At 48.1% G+C, this 21,092-nt stretch overlaps 4 protein-coding genes across 7 annotated transcripts; 1 reads left to right on the top strand and 3 right to left on the bottom strand.

Moving 5' to 3' along the window:
* Positions 1-120: 120 nt before the first annotated feature.
* Positions 121-3,654, top strand: Rab8 (RAS oncogene family member Rab8). 2 transcript variants are annotated; one of them, XM_086829410.1, is made up of 6 exons: positions 121-900; positions 1,767-1,827; positions 1,894-2,098; positions 2,372-2,512; positions 2,591-2,723; positions 2,774-3,654. In XM_086829410.1, the coding sequence occupies exons 1-5, from the start codon at positions 777-779 to the stop codon at positions 2,681-2,683; spliced, it is 624 nt and encodes a 207-aa protein (XP_086685536.1). In that variant the 5' UTR covers positions 121-776; the 3' UTR covers positions 2,684-2,723; positions 2,774-3,654. The 2 variants fall into 2 exon arrangements, 1 of the variants encoding a protein (XP_086685536.1); XR_015270855.1 differs by lacking the exons at positions 2,591-2,723; positions 2,774-3,654 and adding an exon at positions 2,159-2,286 and having other exon boundaries at positions 124-900; positions 2,372-2,498.
* On the bottom strand, positions 2,795-6,209 carry LOC110178881 (fibrinogen-like protein 1). Its single transcript, XM_086829409.1, has 3 exons — positions 5,066-6,209; positions 4,063-5,009; positions 2,795-4,008 (listed from the first exon to the last, which is right to left on the bottom strand). Exons 1-3 carry the CDS (start codon positions 5,183-5,185, stop codon positions 3,885-3,887), a joined length of 1,191 nt encoding a protein of 396 aa, XP_086685535.1. The 5' UTR covers positions 5,186-6,209; the 3' UTR covers positions 2,795-3,884.
* Papss (3'-phosphoadenosine 5'-phosphosulfate synthase) lies at positions 5,599-12,028 on the bottom strand. 3 transcript variants are annotated; one of them, XM_020946187.2, is made up of 4 exons: positions 11,662-12,028; positions 7,904-8,018; positions 6,294-7,819; positions 5,599-6,229 (listed from the first exon to the last, which is right to left on the bottom strand). In XM_020946187.2, the coding sequence occupies exons 1-4, from the start codon at positions 11,701-11,703 to the stop codon at positions 6,023-6,025; spliced, it is 1,890 nt and encodes a 629-aa protein (XP_020801846.1). In that variant the 5' UTR covers positions 11,704-12,028; the 3' UTR covers positions 5,599-6,022. The 3 variants fall into 3 exon arrangements, with proteins under 3 accessions (XP_020801846.1, XP_020801843.2, XP_020801844.1); XM_020946184.2 differs by lacking the exon at positions 11,662-12,028 and adding an exon at positions 9,682-9,979; XM_020946185.2 differs by lacking the exon at positions 11,662-12,028 and adding an exon at positions 9,049-9,269.
* A 628-nt stretch (positions 12,029-12,656) lies between these two features.
* On the bottom strand, positions 12,657-21,013 carry kto (mediator complex subunit kohtalo). The gene is made up of 7 exons (XM_020946188.2): positions 20,301-21,013; positions 17,464-20,236; positions 15,684-17,406; positions 14,930-15,613; positions 14,558-14,872; positions 14,147-14,468; positions 12,657-14,088 (listed from the first exon to the last, which is right to left on the bottom strand). Exons 1-7 carry the CDS (start codon positions 20,911-20,913, stop codon positions 12,755-12,757), a joined length of 7,764 nt encoding a protein of 2,587 aa, XP_020801847.2. The 5' UTR covers positions 20,914-21,013; the 3' UTR covers positions 12,657-12,754.
* Between the last annotated feature and the right edge of the window lie 79 nt (positions 21,014-21,092).

The raw sequence follows: 21,092 nt of genomic DNA, 5'->3' as shown, positions 1-21,092 counted from the left end.
CAAAATATACCACTATAGTTGTGGTATTTTGATCAAAACTGGTCCGATAGGCAGACTAGTAGCTGCTATCGATATATTTTCACAACTCTAAATTGATACTGGAAAAATATACCACGATTGTTTGTTTTTGGTATTAACAATCTAGAGTAGAAATGACGTAAAAACGTGTAGAGAACAAATATAAAATTATTAAACTATCACGATAGTGTAAAATCAATCGCTAGTGGTGGACAACTAGTGTAATCGACGTTTTGACAGCTCTACAGCCCAGCTGCTAGTTTTTTTATTCGGGCGTAATTAGAAAGCAGTAATTAAACTTAATTTGCACGTCCTAACCACAACAACATCGCAGCACACCCGCACACCGCGACGCGAGCGCCCTTGCAGATTCTCACCGGACAGGCCGCGCGAGCGAAACAGCGAAAAACGGGACAGAAGCGTTTTGAAACTACGTCGCCATTTTTGACACGGCTCCGAAACGTCGAAAACACAAACACAAACACACCCAGCGCTGAACTGAGAGAGAGAAAATCATCGAAACTGTGGTTACGTCTAGGAATATTCGACGGCACAGCACGCATATGGGATATACATTTGTCATTAGCGTAATTATTAGTGTCCAATAAAACGGAACGGATCGGAGCGCAACGGAGGCCACTGATTAGCCAGGCACACGAAGGAGGCGACGTGTCCACCCACATCATTAGCGTAACGTAACCCTTGTCATCGCGGGATTTGTGACGAACAACTGTGATCTCTCCCATTAAACCGTCAACATGGCCAAGACATACGACTACCTGTTCAAGCTGCTGCTGATCGGCGACTCCGGCGTGGGCAAGACCTGCATCCTGTTCCGCTTCTCGGAGGACGCCTTCAACACGACGTTTATATCCACAATAGGTAATTGGTCACATCTTCCCCCAGCCATCCAGCGGCGACTTGCTGATTTTTAATTAATTATGACGCCGTCGTTCGCATGAACTCACATCGCACCAACATTTTTCTCTCAACTTGGGCTCAGCTCAGGCGGCCGTGTGACTCATGTTGTGCCAGCCAACCAACGTTCTTTTCTTTCCGTTGCTGCTGTCCAAGCATTCGTCATAATGATTGTGTACCGCGCCAAGGATTCCATTCCTATACCAAGGGAGGGAGGGAGGGGCTTCCCTTGGCTCGCTTTGTTGTGAAGAGAGAGAGCAATCTTTATAATACCCAAGGCAAGGGAATCTACACACCCGCATATAGGAACAATAACAAAATATGAGCTACCAAGCGACCGGTGCCATTGTACTGGAGGGAGTGGAACTCTTATCACTAAAAAGGTCCGATTGATACCCCAAGAACGGAGCAATGGGGGCTTCATACTATATAGTCGTTAAAGATTCAATCGAGATGGATTATCCTTTGCCTTCCACACCCAAGTATGCAATTCCCACCAAATTTAAATGTGTAATTATTCAATATATGCACGATAAAGTGGCTTGAGAACGTTCAGATGGCGTGTACTTAGTCTGTACCTTGCACTTGGTATAGTTTTCGTTTATTTTCGTATTTGGCACACGTTTCCCTTACACCAATTCCCATTTTGGGCTATTTACTTAAACGGCCAGACATTGTTTTAATCAATTGCGTGGTTCGCTCTTTGCGCCTTTCCACGACGTCATTGGTTGCTCGAGCAAACAAGAAACAGGTTCGGCGGCCGCCGCTCGCCAAATTATTTGAATTAATGATGTATCTCCGTGTTCTCTTCTCTTTTCTTTCGGTAACAGGTATCGATTTTAAAATTAGAACAATTGAATTAGATAACAAGAAAATAAAGCTGCAAATATGGTGAGTGATAAGGAATATTTGCTATATTTTATAATGTCTAATAACACATCTCTTGCTCACTTACAGGGACACTGCCGGCCAGGAGCGTTTTCGCACAATCACAACGGCCTATTACAGAGGCGCCATGGGCATCATGCTGGTATATGACATAACCCAGGAGAAGTCCTTTGAGAACATTAAGAACTGGATCAGGAATATTGAAGAGAACGCCTCCGCCGATGTCGAAAAAATGCTGCTGGGCAACAAGTGCGAATTGCACGATAAGCGACAGGTGAGTAAATAAACCAAAACAAATGGCTATTCATAGGTTTCAAACGAGTCTTTATCACAGCGAGGGGTCAGTAAATTTTGATGAGTTGACTAACAACATTCAAAAGCCAGTGAGTCAGGTCTAAAGAATAATACACCATACTCAAAAAGTACTTAAACATAATTTATATAAGAACATTCTCGGGAAGGGTATGCCAAAATATGTTATGAATGAATGTTATGCTCTCTACTACTACTGCTACTAATTTCTATTCGATATGTTCAACTTTTTCAGGTTTCAAAGGAGCGCGGCGAACAGTTGGCTATCGAGTACGGCATCAAGTTCATGGAGACCTCAGCGAAAGCCAGCATCAATGTGGAAGAAGCTTTCCTCACCCTCGCCAGCGATATCAAAGCGAAAACGGAAAAGCGCATGGTGAGTGCCCCAGACAAAGAGAGAGCGTTCTTTTCTTTGGACATCCGAATCCTAACCCCCGTCCCCTTGTCCATGTAGGAGGCGAACAACCCGCCTAAGGGGGGCCATCAACTGAAACCGATGGACAGTCGGACGAAGGACAGTTGGCTGTCCAGGTGCAGTATGCTTTGACGTGGCAACAACGTGCGCTCGGCACTGATGCGGCATGGTGGTAACAATTACGATAGTGTATGTGGTAGTAGTTTTCTTAACTCCTGTTAGGTTTGAGTGTGCGACAGCCGAGAGGAACCATAGGCGGATCAACGTAAACATCAGCAGCAGCCAGCTCTAATCCCCCTTACCCTACCTACCCCACAAGAACACGCCGAAAATGGAATAGAACACGAATTGCATTATGAAACAGTTATTAAATAAAGTATATGACGACCGTGTACGAAATATATAGTATAGTATATAGTATACGCGTATATAACTCGAGTTGAAAGCGGATCCAGCAGCCAATCCAATCCAATCCAACCCGCCCGCGCCCTCCTTCTCGAAAGAGGTTTTAGTATTTATGGAATTACGATGATTTTCTCTAGCAGCCATGGTTGTTTTCTCGATTTGTAAATTATTAATTGTAAATCAAACTAAATATATATGTATGTACTGTGTATGCATATTATTAGTGCTCGTCTATCCCCTGTCCCCTGTCCTTGCTTTGCTCAGCAGCGCCCTTCGCCATTATGTTAGGGATACGAATACGGAGGAAATGTCCAAACGCACAATTGCCCAGATTGTAGTCCCCCAAATTCCGCGCTCACTCATCTGTTTCTTTTTAATCTTCACACACATTTCATTTGGCTAGTTTTTACTTTATTTATTTTCGTTTATTTTTGCCACACACAACCGCAACTTCTGATAAATAAATAAACAATAATCAATGGAGAGTTGCAGAAGAGTTCAACACGATATCGAGCTAATCGATCGACCTTGACAGCAATAAAAACATTTATAAAAAAACAACATACATACATAGCGCAGTAAAAAGTAAATAATGTGAAATTAAATGATAACTAAATGCATATTTGATATTAATTACTTGTAATATTAATGATTAAAGGTATACAATTTTATAAAAATAAATCTTGTGCAAAACCAAAGGAAACCCACACTTTTTACTGAAATTTTAAGATGGCTCAGCCACTGTTCTATTTATAATTGTTGCTATTACTTATGATTAACAATCTTAATTTGTTTGGGATCTATTAAAGCACTTTTTTTTATTAATCTTTTATTGTTTTTAATTTTGAATAGAAGTTCTTACTGAAAGGTTTATTTATTATATGGCAAAAAAAGGAGTTAGTTTGTAGCGTAATTGAATTTCAGAGTTTTATGAATTAGTAAGTTTAGGACGGATTAACATATCCACCGATATAATGTTATGGCTTTTGGCCCACATAATATTGTCCTCACCACGGATTTTTCTCTCGAGATAGTATTTACCATTAAGATTCCTGTAAAGTGCAAGTTTTTAATAATGAATTTATTTTAAAGAAACATTTTCTTACGTGTCACCACAAAAACTGTACCACCAGGCCCCGTGGCAATCCTCTGCGCAATTCCTGTTGATGATCTGATCCTTGTCGTTGTCAAGAGTGCTAAACCTTCGATTGAGATTCCACACCAGAGCGTTTGGTGCACTTCCACTAAATTCACCAATACTTAAGAGAGCAAAGTCCTCATGCTCCCCACCCACCAGGAAGTTGTCGTAGCGGGCAAACTTGGTGGATCCATTAAAGAACTGGAGGCGCACAAACAATTCGTGCTGCTGGAGTTTCGTTAGCTGGTGGAGCTTGTCCAGGCCAATGAAGAACTCCCCAGTCAAGTTTCCGAAGCCCATTCGGTAATCGCTTAGGTTTCTGTAGAAATCCTCCGAGCCGTCCAGGCGTCTCTGAATGACTGTCCAACCGGGTCCGACAATATCGGCATCACAAAGAACTGAGAAGGGATCATGGATTCCTGGAATCTGAATGGTCTGTATGGCCGTTCTCTGACCGACAAGCAAACATCCGGAAGGCTGGACTCCGCTCTGTTGGAACCATTCCAGGCACTCTGCAGCGAGAAGTGTCTGCGTCTCCAGCTGTTCCCTGAGCTCCCTAATAGTTACGGCATCCTCCTGGGCCTTTCTCTGGAGGACTTCAATTTCCTGCTTCAGCTTCTCAACATCTGCCTCTTTATTGGCTATTCTCTCGTTATAGCTTCTCCATGTGTCGTTGAGGTCGAGCTGCGTCTTCAGAAGATTATCAGCTTCCAAGTTTTTCTGTTCTATAGACACAATTATGTTATGCCATTCGACCATTTGATTTTTAATCTCGTTGAGAGAGGCTCGGTCCGCTCTGGCCTCTACGATGATGTTATTTAAGGTATCTATTGACATCTGGAGCGATTTGATTTGTTCCGTAGAGTCGGAGCCCTCGATTCCGTTGGCAGCTTCATTGTTAATTTGTTCAATTATCTGTGGTATCAACAAGTATTATACAAATTCCCAGTTCTTTACTAAAATCTACTTACAATAAGATCATCGTTCTGTAAACTTTGAGAGGAAGTTTCTTTAAGAAAAGATCCGAACAAACAGATCAAGAGGATGATTAGCACCAGATTCGAAAGCAAATGCATTGTATAAAACAACATAATGGGAGCAAATCCTAATTCAATCTGAATAAAAGTATAAGAAATCGGGGTTGGACTATGGTGCGCGATAAGCTATCAGTTTATATATAAAAAAAAAGAGGAAAATAAGATCCCTTTGGGAAGCCGAATTTGAATACCCTGACAGTTTACAATTCAAACTTTTATTTTTAGTTTTTTGAAATTTTGAAAAAAAAAAAAAATGTTAACGGACATGGCTAGATCGACTCGGCTAATAATGCTAATTAATAATATATATGATTTGTAGGGTCTGAAATGACTCCTTCATTGATTAAAATTACATTACTCTCTGCAAAGGTATATAATTCTGCCTAAAAACATAAGAATCAAATCAACCAATGTTGAAACTCTCTCACTAATAATATAATTGAGTGTTAATAAAACTCTTTCTTAACTAATTTGTTATATATGTATTTAAAAAAACGGTCCACAAATGGTTGGACGACATTTAGCTTAAGATAAACAAAGAATGGGGAAAACTTAGGTGTAGAAGATACAAGTAGATTGTACGATACGAACGTTTCAATAGCAGGGAGCACAACATACAAACATATACACACGATAGGACACAGGCTCGGATTTTGGTCTGAAAATGCTTTTGTAATAAGTAAGATAATATCCCTATTAAGGGAAGGAAGAAGTTACAACTAACAGCACACAATCATCTGTGGCTATGCTCGCCTCTTCCTTTTCTCCTTGTGATAAAGATAACTCTGAAATAGCGGCCATAAATTTCAAAAAAAGGTTAAGCACACACATAAGCTAATAACTAGAAGGAGGAATTGCACGTTGCTGGTTGCCGGCATATGTTGCCGCCTGTTACGCCTGCGGCAGGTTCTGGTAGTAGTTAGATAGGATGCGCCACGCCTCGGGCTCCATGAAACCGTCCGGAGGACTCGCTCCAGTTTTGGCCAAGGTACGCATCTTGGTCCCCGAGATAAACTCAAAGTCGTCCTTGCGTTGAGGCTCAAAGAAGGCCATTTTGCTGGCACTCTTATCGTAGGCGGCCACCCGGAAGGGAAGGATCTACAAAAAGAATAAAACGTGAAATACCATAATTACATTGATCAAGTGCCCTTCTCCCACTCACCTCCATGCTGTCTAAGCCCTGGGCCATTTTAAGCACACGCGCTCCATGGGTGGCGTCATACAGGTTGCCATCGGGATAGGCCTTCTTGTCTGGATGAGGCATACCCGCCGGATCTCGTCCTACGATGTAAAAGTTGGCTCCGGCATTCATGCGTGCCTTGGCGTGCCACTGCACCTCCGTGGGGCCGGCGTACATCATTGGCGAGGGGAAGATGGCCAACACAGTGTCTTCGCGTCGCAGAACACCTGCGTCTAGAACAGCCTGATGCTGCTTCATACGCACGTCCAGCGGCACGTCATCGTCCTTGGTCCAGCCGCCGAGGGGATGCAACAGGAGCACTGGTTGCTTGAAGCCACGCTCCAAGAGCTGGCGTCGGGTATCCTGCATGAGCAAGGCATGTCCGTTGTGGATCGGGTTCCGTAGTTGGAAGGCGAAGATGGCGTCGGCGTTTAGCTCTTTAAAGCGACGCCTAAGCTCGTTTGGCGTCAGCCGGTATTGATCTAGACCATCCTCCCAGCGAATTCGTTCAATCACAGCCAGATCGCCACCAACCAGATACTCTCCAGAGTCATAGACCTGCTTGCTATACGGATGTTCCGGATTGCTTGTGCCAAATTGGCGGGCCAGGCGCTCCTCCTTGCGTTGATAATAGAACTCGGGCCGGCGTAGAATAGCCACTGCCTTGCCCTGATATTTGAGTGTTAACGAGGAAGCCCCGTCCAGGCGCTCCTTGTCCGCCGTTGAGGCGCTGAGCACAATGGGTACCGAGTGATTCTCGCGATAGGAACCATCCAAGCCGCTTTGGAGTGTATTGAAGTGCAGCGTCTGCAGGTACTCGTCCTCGCGCATGAATCCGCGCAGGGGATAAGCCCAGCCCTCGGCCAATACCTGGACCCATTGCAGCTCCACGGTGCTGATCTCAATGGCCTGCAGCGACTCGGCTTCGTGGCGCAGCACCTCCGTGGCAATGGATTCGCTGGGATATAGCTCTGGCAGTTGGTCTACGTCGCGAAGGGAGCGCGGAATGATGCCTTCCTGCTCGAGCAGGGCCACCAGCTGCTGCATGGACTCGCGCACTGTGTATCCGTGCGTGTTGACCACCAGCTCTGGCTTCTGGGGTCGCTCGTACTCCTGCGTGATGCCCGTGAAGCCCTTAATTACGCCCTCGCGCGCCTTCTTGTACAGTCCCTTGACGTCGCGCGTCTCACACACGTCGAGCGGTGTGTCCACAAAGATCTCGTAGAACTTGAGGCCTGCATCCTTGTGAATCTTGCGCGCCATCTCGCGGTCATCGGCAAAGGGAGACACGAAGCTGCAGATGGACACAACGCCGCTGTCTGCGAACAGCTTGGCCACCTCGCCCACACGTCTGATGTTCTCCTCGCGCTCGGCGGGCGTGAATCCCAGATTTTTGTTCAGCCCAGTACGAATGTTGTCGCCATCCAGCCCATAAGCGGGGATGCCACGGGACACCAAATAGGCCTCCAGCTCGAAGGCGATAGAGGTCTTGCCGGCGCCACTGAGTCCTGCGATAAATATGGGTAACGTTAAGATAAATTCCAAATTTTTTGGAAACTTGTGTGTCAACAAGAACCCTTCTCCACACTCACCAGTTAGCCACACGGTACATCCTCGAAAGCCTCGACAGAGGCCCAAATTCTTGCCTCGCGTCTCCCGGGTGACATGGTGCTTCTGTTCGGTCACATTCGTTGCCACCTGTAGACACTGCAAGCACAACAGAGGAACAAAAATCGGGTTTAGCTTTCGAAATTATCATAAATTAATATTCATGTCAAGAGATTGCCTCTGCCGGAGGCGGTTCTTTTCAGCTTTTGCCGGCCACAAAGCCAAAAATGTAAACCTAAGAACTCCGAGCCCCATTGAAATAGTTCGCTTTTGACCCCAGGGCGATAATTCCTGCTGAGCTAGCTCTTCAGAGCTCAGTTTGTTGACCTTCCGCAGCCGGAGCTGGGAGTCAGAACCGAAGCCGAAGCCAAAGCTCGTGTGTGCAGAATCTGGAATGAATTTTGCGATACGGATGATGGGTCTCTATCTTTCAGTGGGTCTCTATTTCCAAGTGAATAGTGTTCGTCGTTATTTATAACTTGTCTTGGTTGTGTGTAATTTTACTCCAAAACAAGAAATATTACCTTTGTAAACTATGGATATACATATGTTTTAATTAGAAGCCATATACTCCATATTATATAGAATTAAGAAATGTATAGTAACTACCAAAATTCTTTGCTAGATTTGGTTTGTTTCGTTTGAAAATTATCAGAAATATATGGTTTAAAATTAATTTCGAATTAAAATAACTGCGTTTTTGGCGCAGTTATGAGTTTGTTAAGCTTTGATTTTTCACAGAAAAATGTTTGATCGATTTTCGATTATTTTGCAAAATGCAAGGGTATTTAAACATGGGCTTCCCGAAGTTAGTTTCCATTTTTGTTTAAAACTAAATTGTTATTACAAAGCTCACATTATTAATAATATATGCCACAGTAAACTTATTATTTCTGCGTACTTTGCAAGTGATTTAAAACTGGGTCACTCTGCCAGGTTGAGGCAGATCCATTCGCTGATCTCTCACTCTCAACACAAATGGTAGTTTCCCTTTTCGCTCTTAATGATTTCGTTGATATAGGTTTTAATCAGAATAAGTTAGTTTCTACTATCTGTCCGACGCTTTTGTGCTGTGCTGGGTATATCTACTATCTCTATTGCTTATCGTTAAATCTCCTTAGGATCTTACCCTTCTCTTTATGTGGGGATAAAATCCAATTGGGGGATTCGGCATGGTTTCTGTTGAACGCTTCTCTAAGACAATTGATTGGTAGGAGGGAGCTGTTCTATTTCTCTCGATCTGTTGCTAAACTAACAGATTTGGGCGCTTAAAACAAAACTCTCACAGATGCGAAACGGTTTCCGTCATGGACTGACGACACGCGACGAGCGTTGAAAGCGAACTGAAAGTTTTCAATAATATTTACGGTGTTTATATGGCGAGCTCCGCCTGAAAAGGTACTGGGAGCCCCCAAGAGAAGAGTGTGAGGCGGAGGAGAGAGGTCGCTTTCGAGTAGTAGAGTCCATAATCATCGCTATAATCTCACTCTGGTCTCTCGATTGACGTTTCACGCTCGCATCATTTCCACTCTCAAGGTTCCCCCATATGGAGAAAATGTTTGCACAGTCTTTTCTATCTTTTGTTGTTCATCGTTATATCTCTGTTTTGGTTCTTTACTCGCCTTCGTTTTATCATTTTGATAGATTACTATTTGGTTTCTTTGGCCATGAGATAATGGATATAAAATGACATACATCTATACAGTTCTCAAGTATATATTTAACACAATCCCTGGCCAACATGATGCTTCATGGAACTTACCGCATCACCTGGCTTTTCCGCCACACATGGCGGACAGATCATCGTGGACGAGAAACAGGCAGTGGTATTGTTATTGTTATAGTGGCCAAGCGAATTGGCACATCGGGTAAACATTTTTCACAATCGAAACAAACGCTGGTCGAGTGAAAAGAAAGCGGGAGACTAACTCAACAATATGTACTCTTTGATAATTAACCAAGTGAGAGTTTCCGAGTCGCAGCACCGCCCCAGTCCCGAACCAGAGACACAGAACGCCAAAAAACGCTGAACTTTCTCGCCGAAGCTCAAAACTGCAACTGAAATTTCACGGGCTGCGTCTGCGACTGGGGCTGGGAATGCAGGAAAACCCAAGACCAGAGGCAGAGAGGCAACTCTACACGTTGGCACTTGCCAGAGATCTCCTTCACTGGCGGAGAGGGTAATGTTGGGTGGAACTGGCCCATATAAGAACTTGTTTATGAATGTATTTGGCTAAGATATTTCGTTTTGTTTTTTATTGCAAGCAAAACAGCTAAGTACACATGATCTTTTTTGGATGTAGGCGACGCCTAGAATTTAAATCTATATTAATTTAGTACTACGATTGTTTGCAGTAACCAAAATAACCCAGGACTTTGGACTATTTAGTCGATTAAATCGTTTGAAACCCAACTAAAAAAAATTAAAAGAAATTAATTATTAATAATTATTAAACTAATCAAATCTTGATGGGGTTTTATCTTTAACTAAGGTTAATAATAATTAAGAGAAGTTATACTGGCATACTCTGTTTAATTATTTCCATTGCAAAAGTCATTTAGTTAAGTAATCTCCCTTCATTAAAGTCAGCACGTAATGCTTAAGTTAAAAGGGCAATAAAAACCCACAATTAAATAAACAAATGTCCAACGATTTATATCTTATTAACACTTAATATTATTACAAGGAAGATATTTTGCCAAATAATTGCTAAATTTTGTTGGTATGAGTATGATTCAAAGAGACAAGAGCATAACTCTGTGGTCATTCAACTTGCCAGCGAGATGTCGCTGGCTTGGCCTGTTGACCAAGTTTTCACAGCCTGGCCAAGAGGAGGAGTTCATCTCGCCGACTTGTTTACAATTCGCTTGTGCGACTGCAGCAGTTGCCGCGGAAGACTTTCTTTCTAATTTGAACCTGTTTAAGCCAAAGTAATAACATTTGCTGTGGTAACCAGTTGACGCCACTAAGGAAATATGTACCCAGTTGTATTATGTTGCGCAAGAGTCGTAAAACAATGTTATTAGCTTTTAGTTTAAAGATTGTGAAGTATCTGCACCTGGGGGGTTGTAAACTATATCTTATATTAAGCGCTTAGCACGAAGAAAATTTAAATTATGGACTTTTGAAATAGTTTTAAATATTTGTAGCTCTTTCAAGTACAATATTTGTATTTTCCGATCAGTACCTTAATGAATTTCAGAATAGTAAGTACATAATTCTTAATTAACAGTTCGGAATGCGAAATTGAAAGGTGTGCACTTTCAATTGAGTCGAAAGATAAGGCTTGTGCTGATTAAACAATCTTTTGATGAACATATTTGCATACTAGACATTTTTGTGGCTTGCACTAAGGCCTTCGGTATATAGAAACTATAAACTGAAATGAATATGGAATGTTAGCAGCGCAATGCATAGTTTATAAGGTTGAAGCTATGTGACCTGTCGTAGATGCCGAAATGGCGTTAGCTACCCTATTATTCATCATCACAGATAAGATTTCGATTAAAAGGGGCGTAAATTCCAATATTACTTTGCGTATTACGTGTCTCCATATGGTCGATGGAGGAGGAGTGCCCCGCATTAGCCAAAGGCTGTTCAAATACAGCGATCAATTTATCCACCCGACGCCTGCTGCTCCCACCAAGCGGAGGGAGGAGGAAGGTTGGGGACACTTGTTCAAACAGAATGTTTGCTATGGCTTTCTTTCTATGGACGCCATGTCTAGTAAATAGTACTCACCGTCTTTTGACGCTTTTTACTGCTCTCCGGAACCTCGCTCATGTCTGGGCATGCAATGGAACGTTTTGACCCACTAAACAGCACGTCCTCCTGCCGAGCAATAGCAAACAATACTGTGAAAAGTCACACTTCGATGAATGAAAGCTGCCACGAACGCGATATGCGGACGTTTGTCCGCTTTCTACATAGATGTCCGGCCAGGGAGAATGGTACTATTGCACTAATTAACTTTAAACTTAGTTCTAATTAAGCTAATCGGCCTACTATTCTCACGAAAACTGTGTATTATTTCTAATCCACTGGCTCACAAACACGTACACATACACCCACGCATACCAGCGCATTGCACAGCTGATTAGAGATGAACAAGAAACCGATGACTCTCCGATAACAAAATGAGCACAATCGAAATTAAATTCTTTTATAGCAAATTAAAGAAACAATTAAAATAGAAAATAATTATACAATAATAAATATAAATTTAATAACATGATTAAATGTATTAAGACAAGTTTTTTCTTAATAAATACCCTTGCAGGGTGTTAGAATTTCATGCAGAAGCTTGCAATGCAGTGAAGGAATCGTTTCCGACCCTATAAATCATATATATTCTTGATCGGCATCAATAGCCGAGTCAATCTAGCCATGTCCGGACAAAAAATAAATTTTCTAAATTTTTTCAAATTTTTATAAGGGGTTGCATCGTTTTTTTTTTTTAATTAATAATTTTAATTTTCTTAAATTTTAAATTTAGTACGCCGATTTATTGAGCTAATAAAAACTAGCACAGAATTGCTTTCCGAATTGAAATTAATGCATTTTTGGCTAAGTTATGGTAGATTTTTCATTTGATTTCGTGATCCTATCGCAAAATGCAAGGGTAATCTAATTTCGGCTTGGTTAAGTAAGCTTTTCCTTTTTATAGTTAAAATATTATAATAAATATGCGTATTATACATTTTTTTACTTTTCCACGTTACATTTTCACAATTAAATTAAATTGAACATATTTGAACGTTTATTGCAAATACATCTGAGATAAATAAATGATTAAAACTAAGTAAGCTTACAATTAAGGAGTGTGTCCTACGATCTAATAGGGCGGCGGCTGATACTGCTGCTGCTGGCCCATCATATTCTGCCTTTGCAGCTGGGCCACCAGGTTCGGGGTCTGCTGCTGGTTCATGCTCTGCTGCTGTGGCACCATGCCACCCCCGCCGCCGACACCGACGCCGCCACCACCAGCACCGACGCCGGCCTGCTGCGGTCCAGAGCCCATTCCCTGCATCTGCATCATTTGCTGGTGCCTCAGCTGCTGTTGTTGCTGCTGCTGCTGGAACTGTTGCTGCGTGTTGAGCACACCCGGCTTGCCACCGCCCGCTGGCTGCTGCCTGGCGTACGGAGGCACCTGACCGCCAACCACTTGTCCTCCTGGTCCCGGACCCATCATGTTTGACATGGTTACGTTGGGTGCCTGGTTCATATACTGGCCCCTGTTTCCAGCCATCATGCCGCCGGGAACACCGCGCTGCTGTTGAGCAGCCGCTGCCACCGCCATGAAGTCGGGATTGTTCCGGTTCGCCTGCTGCATCTGCTGCGGATTGAAGTTCCCCATCATGTTGGCCTGCTGCTGTTGCTGCTGGTTGGGCGTCATGCCCACTCCTACGCCGACGCCTGCTCCATTGCCTTGTTGCTGCATACCCTGCTGCTGCTGCTGCTGCTGTTGGTATTGATTCTGGAAATTCTGGAACTGCACCTGTTGCTGCGGCTGCTGTTGGGGCTGTTGCTGCTGCATCATTCCCTGCTGCGGCATTCCGCCCATGCCCATGTTGGGATTGTTCCCAACGGCGCCTCCAACCACGCCCACACCGACTCCAACACCGACTCCATTGCCGCCTTGGCCTCCGCCGCCGGCCTGCATCATTTGGTTGCCATTTGGATTGACCATTCCCACCATGCCCTGCGACATTTGTTGCTGCATCATCGGGTTCTGCGGCATGCCCTGGGCGCCCATATTCATTTGGTTCATCTGGTTTGGAGCCATACCGGGTCGCATGTTGCCGGCGCGCATGAACTGCTGCTGTTGCTGCTGCTGGTTGGGATTCATTTGCTGCTGTTGCTGGGCGTTCTGCTGCTGTTGTTGCTGCATGGCATTGAAGGCGGCCACAGCTTGCGGATTCTGCTGGGGATTCATCTGTTGCTGCTGCCGCATCTGGTTGGGATTCATCTGCTGCTGTGGTCCTGGTACCTGCTGCTGTTGCTGTTGCGAGGGTTGCGGTTGCTGTTGCATCGGGTTGAAGACGCCGCCACCACCGCCGGGCCCCTGTTGTTGCTGTTGCTGCTGCTGGAAGGGCAGACGCTGTCGCAGCATCTGGGACAGAGCTTGCTTGGAGTTTGCATTCAAAGGCGGCCTCTCGATGCGATTAGCTGAAAGATATGTGGTATGTTAGTTCATCTAGATCTAGATCTGAGCAAGCAATCTTACGTTGCATTCCCTGTTGGTGCGGGGCGTACTGGTTGATGTACGACTGTGGCGGTTGCTGTTGCTGCGGTGCATTGTGCCATTGCTGTTGCTGCTGCTGGCCAGGCATTCCTCCTTGCGGCGCACCGCCTCCGCCACCGCCACCCGGTCCCTGCTGCATAAAGTTCATTTGCGGATTTTGCTGTCCATTGCCACCACCCACGTTCAACTGCTGCTGCAGTTGCTGGTTGTTGCCCATCTGTTGCATCTGCTGCTGTTGCTGCATCATGGCGTTCTGCTGCTGCATCATGTTATTCGGATTGGGCGCAAACTGTTGCATGTTCATCTGTGGAATACAATATGTTAGATGACATTGAGATATCCCTCTCTCTCGGCTAAAGGCACCTAAACAAAGTTTTTGTTAAAATTTCTTACCGGCATATTCATCGGCATCTGACCCATGGGATTGTTCTGCATTTGCTGTTGCTGTTGCAGTTGTTGCTGCTGCTGCTGTTGTTGTTGCTGTTGCTGCTGTTGCTGCATTTGCTGTTGCTGAACATTTGATGGCTGCTGGGGCTGGGGCGCCAGCTGTGGCTGTTGCTGCTGCTGCTGCACAGGCGGAGTCTTTGCATTCTTGGGCTTCCGCTTCCGCGTCCCAGTGCCCTTGCCCCGACCTCGTCCTGTGCCGCCGACAACGGCGCTGGGGGACTGATCAACTGACGAGGGCGTGTCCGCCTTCATTTCGTCCTTCTGCAAAAAAAGAGACTGTAAGAGTCTGTACCACCTTCAACCATTAGTTTGACTTACTATGCATATCTTCTCCGGCACAGGCTCAATGTCTTCGGGCGGCAGCGGCAAAGGCTCATAGTAGTAGCTACTGGGTTTGACCAGACTGTGCGTATGGTACTTGAGATTGCGGTGCGCCTCTTCATAGGTCAGGGGCTTCCGCTCCAGCTTCACGGCACCGAACCAAACCCACGAAAGCGGAGCCGGGTTCTTGTGGCCCTCGAGGATGTCCCACACGCTTATGCGTTGCTTATCCGAGATGCGCAGTTGCTTCTTGTCCATGTCGCAAATCTTGTTGCCTTTAGTGTCCATACCGGCGTGCTCGCAGGCAATCACCTCGGTAGGCTGCTTGTAGAGCGGCAGCAGCTGCCGTATGACCCGGATGGAGGCGTTGTTCTTCTCACCAATTTCCTTCTTCAGCTTCTTCATCAGGTTCATGTAGTGCCGCTCGTCGTCGGAGACCAGTGTTGAGTGCACCAAGGTGGCCAGCATGTCCACCACGGTGGTGAAGAGCTCTCGGTTGCAGCTGAGGTCCACAACGCCCTGGCACACTAGTTGTGCCAGCAGAATGGCCCAGTCGGTGGTCGGCGTGCTGTTCTTTTGAATGGCCTCAAACATGCCACCTACCAGTGAGAAGCGCAGCTGCAGGGCATCCAGGATCTCCTCCCGTGCTTGGGGTTCATCGATACCTCCAATCGTGTCCAGCTGCAAGGTGCAAAGGGTAGTCGTTTAGAAAAGGAGTTCAAGGTGGAAGAGAAAAAGACTAAAAACTCACCTCGGCAAAGGACTGCAGACACTGGGAGAGCTGGGCGTAGAGAGAGACCAAGAGATTCTCCTTGTACTCGTCCTGACCCTTTAGGCAGGTGAGGATAAGTCCCAGAAAGGGCTGGTAGTTGAGCGGCATCTTCTTGTTGCGCGCCGCTACGCCACCCAGGCCGTAACTGTTGCTGCTGTGGCAGCTGTTGCTCTTCTCGCGCTCGTCGCCGCTTCCCGAGCTGTTACAATCAGATTTTGACACCTTGGAGAAGTAATTCATGCTTTCCAGCACCTGGCCAGCTACGCGCAGTATCCTGCCCTGCACCGCCGGCGTTAGCTTTGCGATCAGCGGTGCCACCAGCCAAGTGGAGGGCTTGGGCTTATGCGTCGCCTTCAGGGCACCCGGCAGGACGACCTCCTCCATGTGAAAGACATCGATGGCAGCCCGGGCCACTGTATCCAGCCAGACGTTTAGCTCTGCGTTGTTGCTCAGCGATTGGCGATACATGAGCTGCAGATCCAGCCAGGAGATCCGGAGGGTCCACTGGCCCAGGTTCTCCAGAATGCGGACGATCATCGAACGCTGATCCAGCTCGGATATGATGTTAAACTCTGCCTCCGGATAACATATCATGTGCAGCACGCGTTGCGCTTGCTTGGCCGTTAACATTTCGTCGATGATCATGTCGCACAGCTGTTCGGCGTTCTTGAGGCAGCGCTCGAGGACATGTTCCTGAGCACAGATCTGTTTGAGTACGGCTTGGGCGAACTCCAGCAGGGATATCTGCTCCAGACCGCCACTGGATGGCTGCGGTTGCAACGATTCCGGCTCGCTGGTTAGACTACTGCCCAACTGAAGATCACTGGTGCCGAGGATCTGGCTGAGATCGGCCGGTCGCTGTTCGTTGCTCTTCGGCGTGCTACCGGGATGTACCGGGGTGTTAAAGCCGCCGCTGCGCTTGCCGCTGCCAAAGGCACCTCCAGCCGACGAGGAAGAGGATCCACTGCCAGCGGCTAGGGGAGTCTTGAGCGCCGCATTGTCCACCACAATGAGAATGGCCTTGAGCACAGCCAGAACAGCGGCTATGGGAATGGTCTTGTGTGCCCCCACCAGTAGGTGGCGGTCGCAGCTCAGCCGAATACTAAAGTCGTTGTTTCCCACAGCGTGCAGGGGATTGGGCGACGTGCTCACTGAATACATACCGGGTTGCGGGATCTCCAGCGTCTTGAACAGCTTCAGTACTAAGTGACAGGTAAGTCTCGCTCCAGCTTCTGCGTCCACGCTTAACTCGGCACCACCAGCGCTCACCGATCGTGCTAGGGTCGGCAGAGCGAATTTGCTGACAAAGTCCGCCAGTGAGAAGCAGTGCCTGGCCACCAGAATGCACACGAAGACGGCCAAAGCGTTGTGCGTCTTGCCCTGGCCAATGTCCACCTGACCACCCAGATGTGGATACCGGGGGCTCTTGCTGCCGCTGCACAGGCTCTGCAGCGCAGCGATCCACTCCTCGGACAGCACGTTGCAGCTGGCCGTGAGCTCGGCACAGGCCAGAGCCACATCGTTCAGCCTCTCGTTGTCCGTCTCGCGGCATACAGCAATTAGGGCGTTGGAAACGAAGCTGTAGACGTTTGCCGGTGACTCGTGCAGCGTTCCTAGCCAGTGTGGATCCAGCTTACCACCACGCCGAGGAGCCATGAACAGCTCCTGCAGCAACTGGGGATTGTAGCCTTGCGGCGGTAGGCTGTGGTAATGGAAAGGGTGGAGTTAGGTAAAACCTTATCAATTTATACGAACTCACCTTAGTTGCTCGGGCGTATTGAAGATATCCTTGAAGCGCTTGATGCACTGCAATTGCTGGTAGTACTCCGTGGATTGTTCCTTGCCCTGCAGTAGGACGCAGGACTCGTGCAGGTCGCTCAGGTAGGCGATGATGCAGCGCTCTGCAGACGAGCATTCGCTGGGATTGGTCACGTGCCGGATTGTGCGGCAGACGCCCTCAAACACAGACAGAGTCTGCTCCGGCGAGAGCAGCAGGCAGCTGTGGTAGCGCCTGAGAATGCTGACGATATAGAGGGCCAGCGAGGTGGTATAGCTGCGTACGAGATTGGATTTCTTCGACTGCAGCTGGTGCTCCACCTCGGGCAGCTCCTTTAGCAGGCTGTCGCACAGCTCCAGCAAGCTGTAGATGTTAAGGGCCAGCTCCATTAGGTCAAAGAGGAAGGCCACGTGCTCCTGCACCGGGAGATAGTTGTTGTTTCCCAGGGCAAAGCCGTTGAGCTGCTCCAGAACGTTGGCTGCACATTGGGCGGTGACCACGTGCTGGTCGAAGTAGGCCATCTGCTGGCACTTGGACGTGGTGGCCTCGAAGTTGAACTCGTTGCGCGAGTGCTTCTTCACATGTCCGGCGGCGGCGACGTCGATGCTGAATTTTTTGGTGAACAATTTGCCAATTTCCTTAGACATCTTCTTCACGGCGTGCTTCTTCTCGTCGCGCTCCTTGCCGACACCGAAGAGTAAGATATAGCGCTGGTTGCTTTCGCTGCTGTAGCTGCTCATGCTGGGGTCGTCCTGCGGAATGGGAAAGTGCTTGGTGTACACGTAGTGGCGCGAAATGCTGCCGCCAGTGCCAGTGCCGCTACCAGCTCCTGTGCTGGTGTCTCCATCGACCGGCGACGGTCCGATCTTAGGGCTGTCCGGCGCCTCGTGCTGCTGACCCTTCTCTTTGATATTCTGCACCAGCTTGTCTAGATCGTCGTCCACATTGGAGTCGTCGTACTCGTTGTGCTTGAAATCAATGCCCCCGCCGAAGCCGTCGTCGTCGAAGCCATGTGTCGTTGGTGGCGGAGCCGGCGGCGGTGGCGAGGTCTTTGTCGCCGTTGTGACCGACTTGCTGACCAGGACGGACTCCAGCAGAAGATCTCCCCGCGATATGAGCGTATGCATGTAGGCGTTGTGCGAGAACACATCGTGACGGATCAAGGCGCTGAACAGCTGAACGAGATTGGTGAACTCGGTTCGTTGCTGACTGCTGCTCGAGTGCTCGTCCAAAATGGGGGCATCGTGGTCGAGGAAGTTCATCAGGACGTGCTGAAACACGGGCAAGCCATCAATCAGGCCGGCTCCTGAGGCCAGCGAGTCCTTGTCCTCCTTGTCGCTGGATTGCTGGTCAGCCGGAGTGCTGGTAACGTCGATCTGGCGCTTATCCAGCAGAATGGCCACCACCATGGCCCGGTGCTCACCCCACCTCTGGCCGGAGACAGCCCACTCGCACAGAATACGCACCGTGTCCTTGTCCTGCTTGGGCTCATAGGCCGGACGCATCTGTTGCTGCTGCGAGTCTTGCTGCTCCTCTTCGCGCCGTCGACTGGCGGCGCTGGTGCTGGGAAAGATGTGCGCGTAGAGGGTGTCTATGCTGTTGTTGTGTTCCATGCGGTCAAAGCAGTGCGTGTCCAAGCGGTCCAGCGTGGCCAAAACGCTGGTGTAGTGGTTCTTGCCCGCACTCAGCCACTTGGCGGCGAACCAGCGCTGCTCCGCGTGCTGGGTGCGCAACACAATGTCCGACTCGGCCGCGCGCAGCTGCCGCCTTATTTCCTGGTTGGTTCGCGGACAACGCGTGGGCATTGGTAGCACGGACGGTGCCAGCGGCAGGTGGTCCAGCGGACTGCCCAGCAGCGAGGAAGGTGCTCGGTGTGCTGCTATTCCGCTCCACACCAGGGCCGTGGGACACTCGATGGTGATGATCTGAAGAATGGTGCTCAGGTAGAGCACTATATCCCGGTGATGCGGACAACTCATTTGCTCCTGCAGCGCCAGCTCATAGGGATCGTGGTGGTGTTCGTGCGGCTGCTGCTGCTGTAGCTTGTGCTCTTCCAGCTCCTTGATGGCCTGCTGCTCCACGGCTGTGTTGAGCAACTGGGCTAGTTTCTTGGACACTATGTAGGCCATCTTCCGGCAGAGCCGCTCCGACTGCACGAAATCGTGCATATACTGAAGGGCGAAGCTAAGCACCAGCTTCTTTAGCGGCTCGTCAAAGCTCGCCTGTGTACGCATCTTATCCAAAAGGTCGAGTATCCAGTTGAGGAACTCCTGGCGGTCCAGCAGTGATTCCTCGTACATGTACTTGCTCAGCTGATGGCAGTACTTCCAGTACTTAAGGGCGTTCCGGCTGTCCTCGAACTGGCTCCCGATACCCGATATACTGGAGCCGGGCGGCACAGTAGCTCCCACACCTGTGGCGCTCCCGACACCGACCACTGATGTCCCGGCACCGCTAACGCCACCACCGACTGCTGGTCCTCCTCCTAGGGCTCCCGTCGCCGGTAGGATACCACTTCCTGATCCAACTACGCCGCCAGCTCCGGCCTGCTGGCCATTTGCCGGACTGTGTATCGGTGGCAAAGGGCTAGCCATGCTGGGCACTGGAATAACGTTCGTCGGAGCACTGCAGCCGGCTACGGAATTGCCGGAGCTATTGACCGAGGTACCGTTGGTGCCAGCACTCCCACTACCGGCTCCAACGGCGGTCAAGCTACCTGGAGTGCTGCCATTTGTCGTATTCTTGTCGCTGTGCGCTGTAAGGAAATGTTTGTCAGATGATGCATATTCTCTCAAGGTGATGGACGCAAGATTTCTTACCCTGTTGGTAGTATTCCTGGAGCTTGGGCAGCAACTCTTTCATGAACTTGATCATGTTGCCCGTCCACTCGGCGGCTGGGTCGTAGATGCTGCGCTTCTTGTTCTTCGACTCGGTGAAGCTTAGCGTGTAGGCGGCGCTCAGCTTTATGAACCAGGTGGCACGTTGCATGTTCACCTGGTTCTCGCACAGTGTAATAAAGATCTCCTCCTTCTTGTTGAAGGAGGGCGCCCGCTTGGCCAGGCTGAGGAGGGGCTTGTTGCCAGCCAGGTCCTTGAACCAGGCATCCACTGTGCACTTGCGTCGCGGCGACACGGGCCAGAAGTTGTCTTTGCAGTTGATTTGCTGCTTTTTGCGACCCGTATCTGGCAGCGTCATTAGTTCCTCCTTCTTGGCCAACACGCCGCTGAAGAAGGCACTTACCTTGCTGGCGTTCACATTCGAGTTGTGGGCCGTCCCAAACTCGTCAGACAGCGGCGGCGTCGTTGTGAAGCCGTGTTTCACATTGGTAGGCGTCAGCTCGTCCTCGCGCTGCTTCGCGTCCTGCGGATAGATGTCCGGAGGCCCCAGGCGGGTGCGCTTCAGCGGCCGCTTCTCCTGGAGCATGGACAGCATCTTGGCGGCCCACTAATGGCGTTTTTCCACTCGAATTTTCTCTGGAGAATTTTCTCTCTGTTCGAATTAGAGGTGAGCAAACTTCTGTGTTAAGTCGATTGGTAACAGTTATCGAATACTAGTGATTGCATTAATCGATATCGAGACTTTGCAACGGTATCAATTTTTCGATTATGCAA

Source organism: Drosophila serrata, unplaced genomic scaffold, assembly GCF_035046125.1.
Source record: "Drosophila serrata isolate PLE 108 unplaced genomic scaffold, ASM3504612v1 contig_204, whole genome shotgun sequence".
NCBI classification, from domain to species: domain Eukaryota; kingdom Metazoa; phylum Arthropoda; class Insecta; order Diptera; family Drosophilidae; genus Drosophila; species Drosophila serrata.
This window is presented reverse-complemented; position numbering and strand designations above follow the sequence as displayed.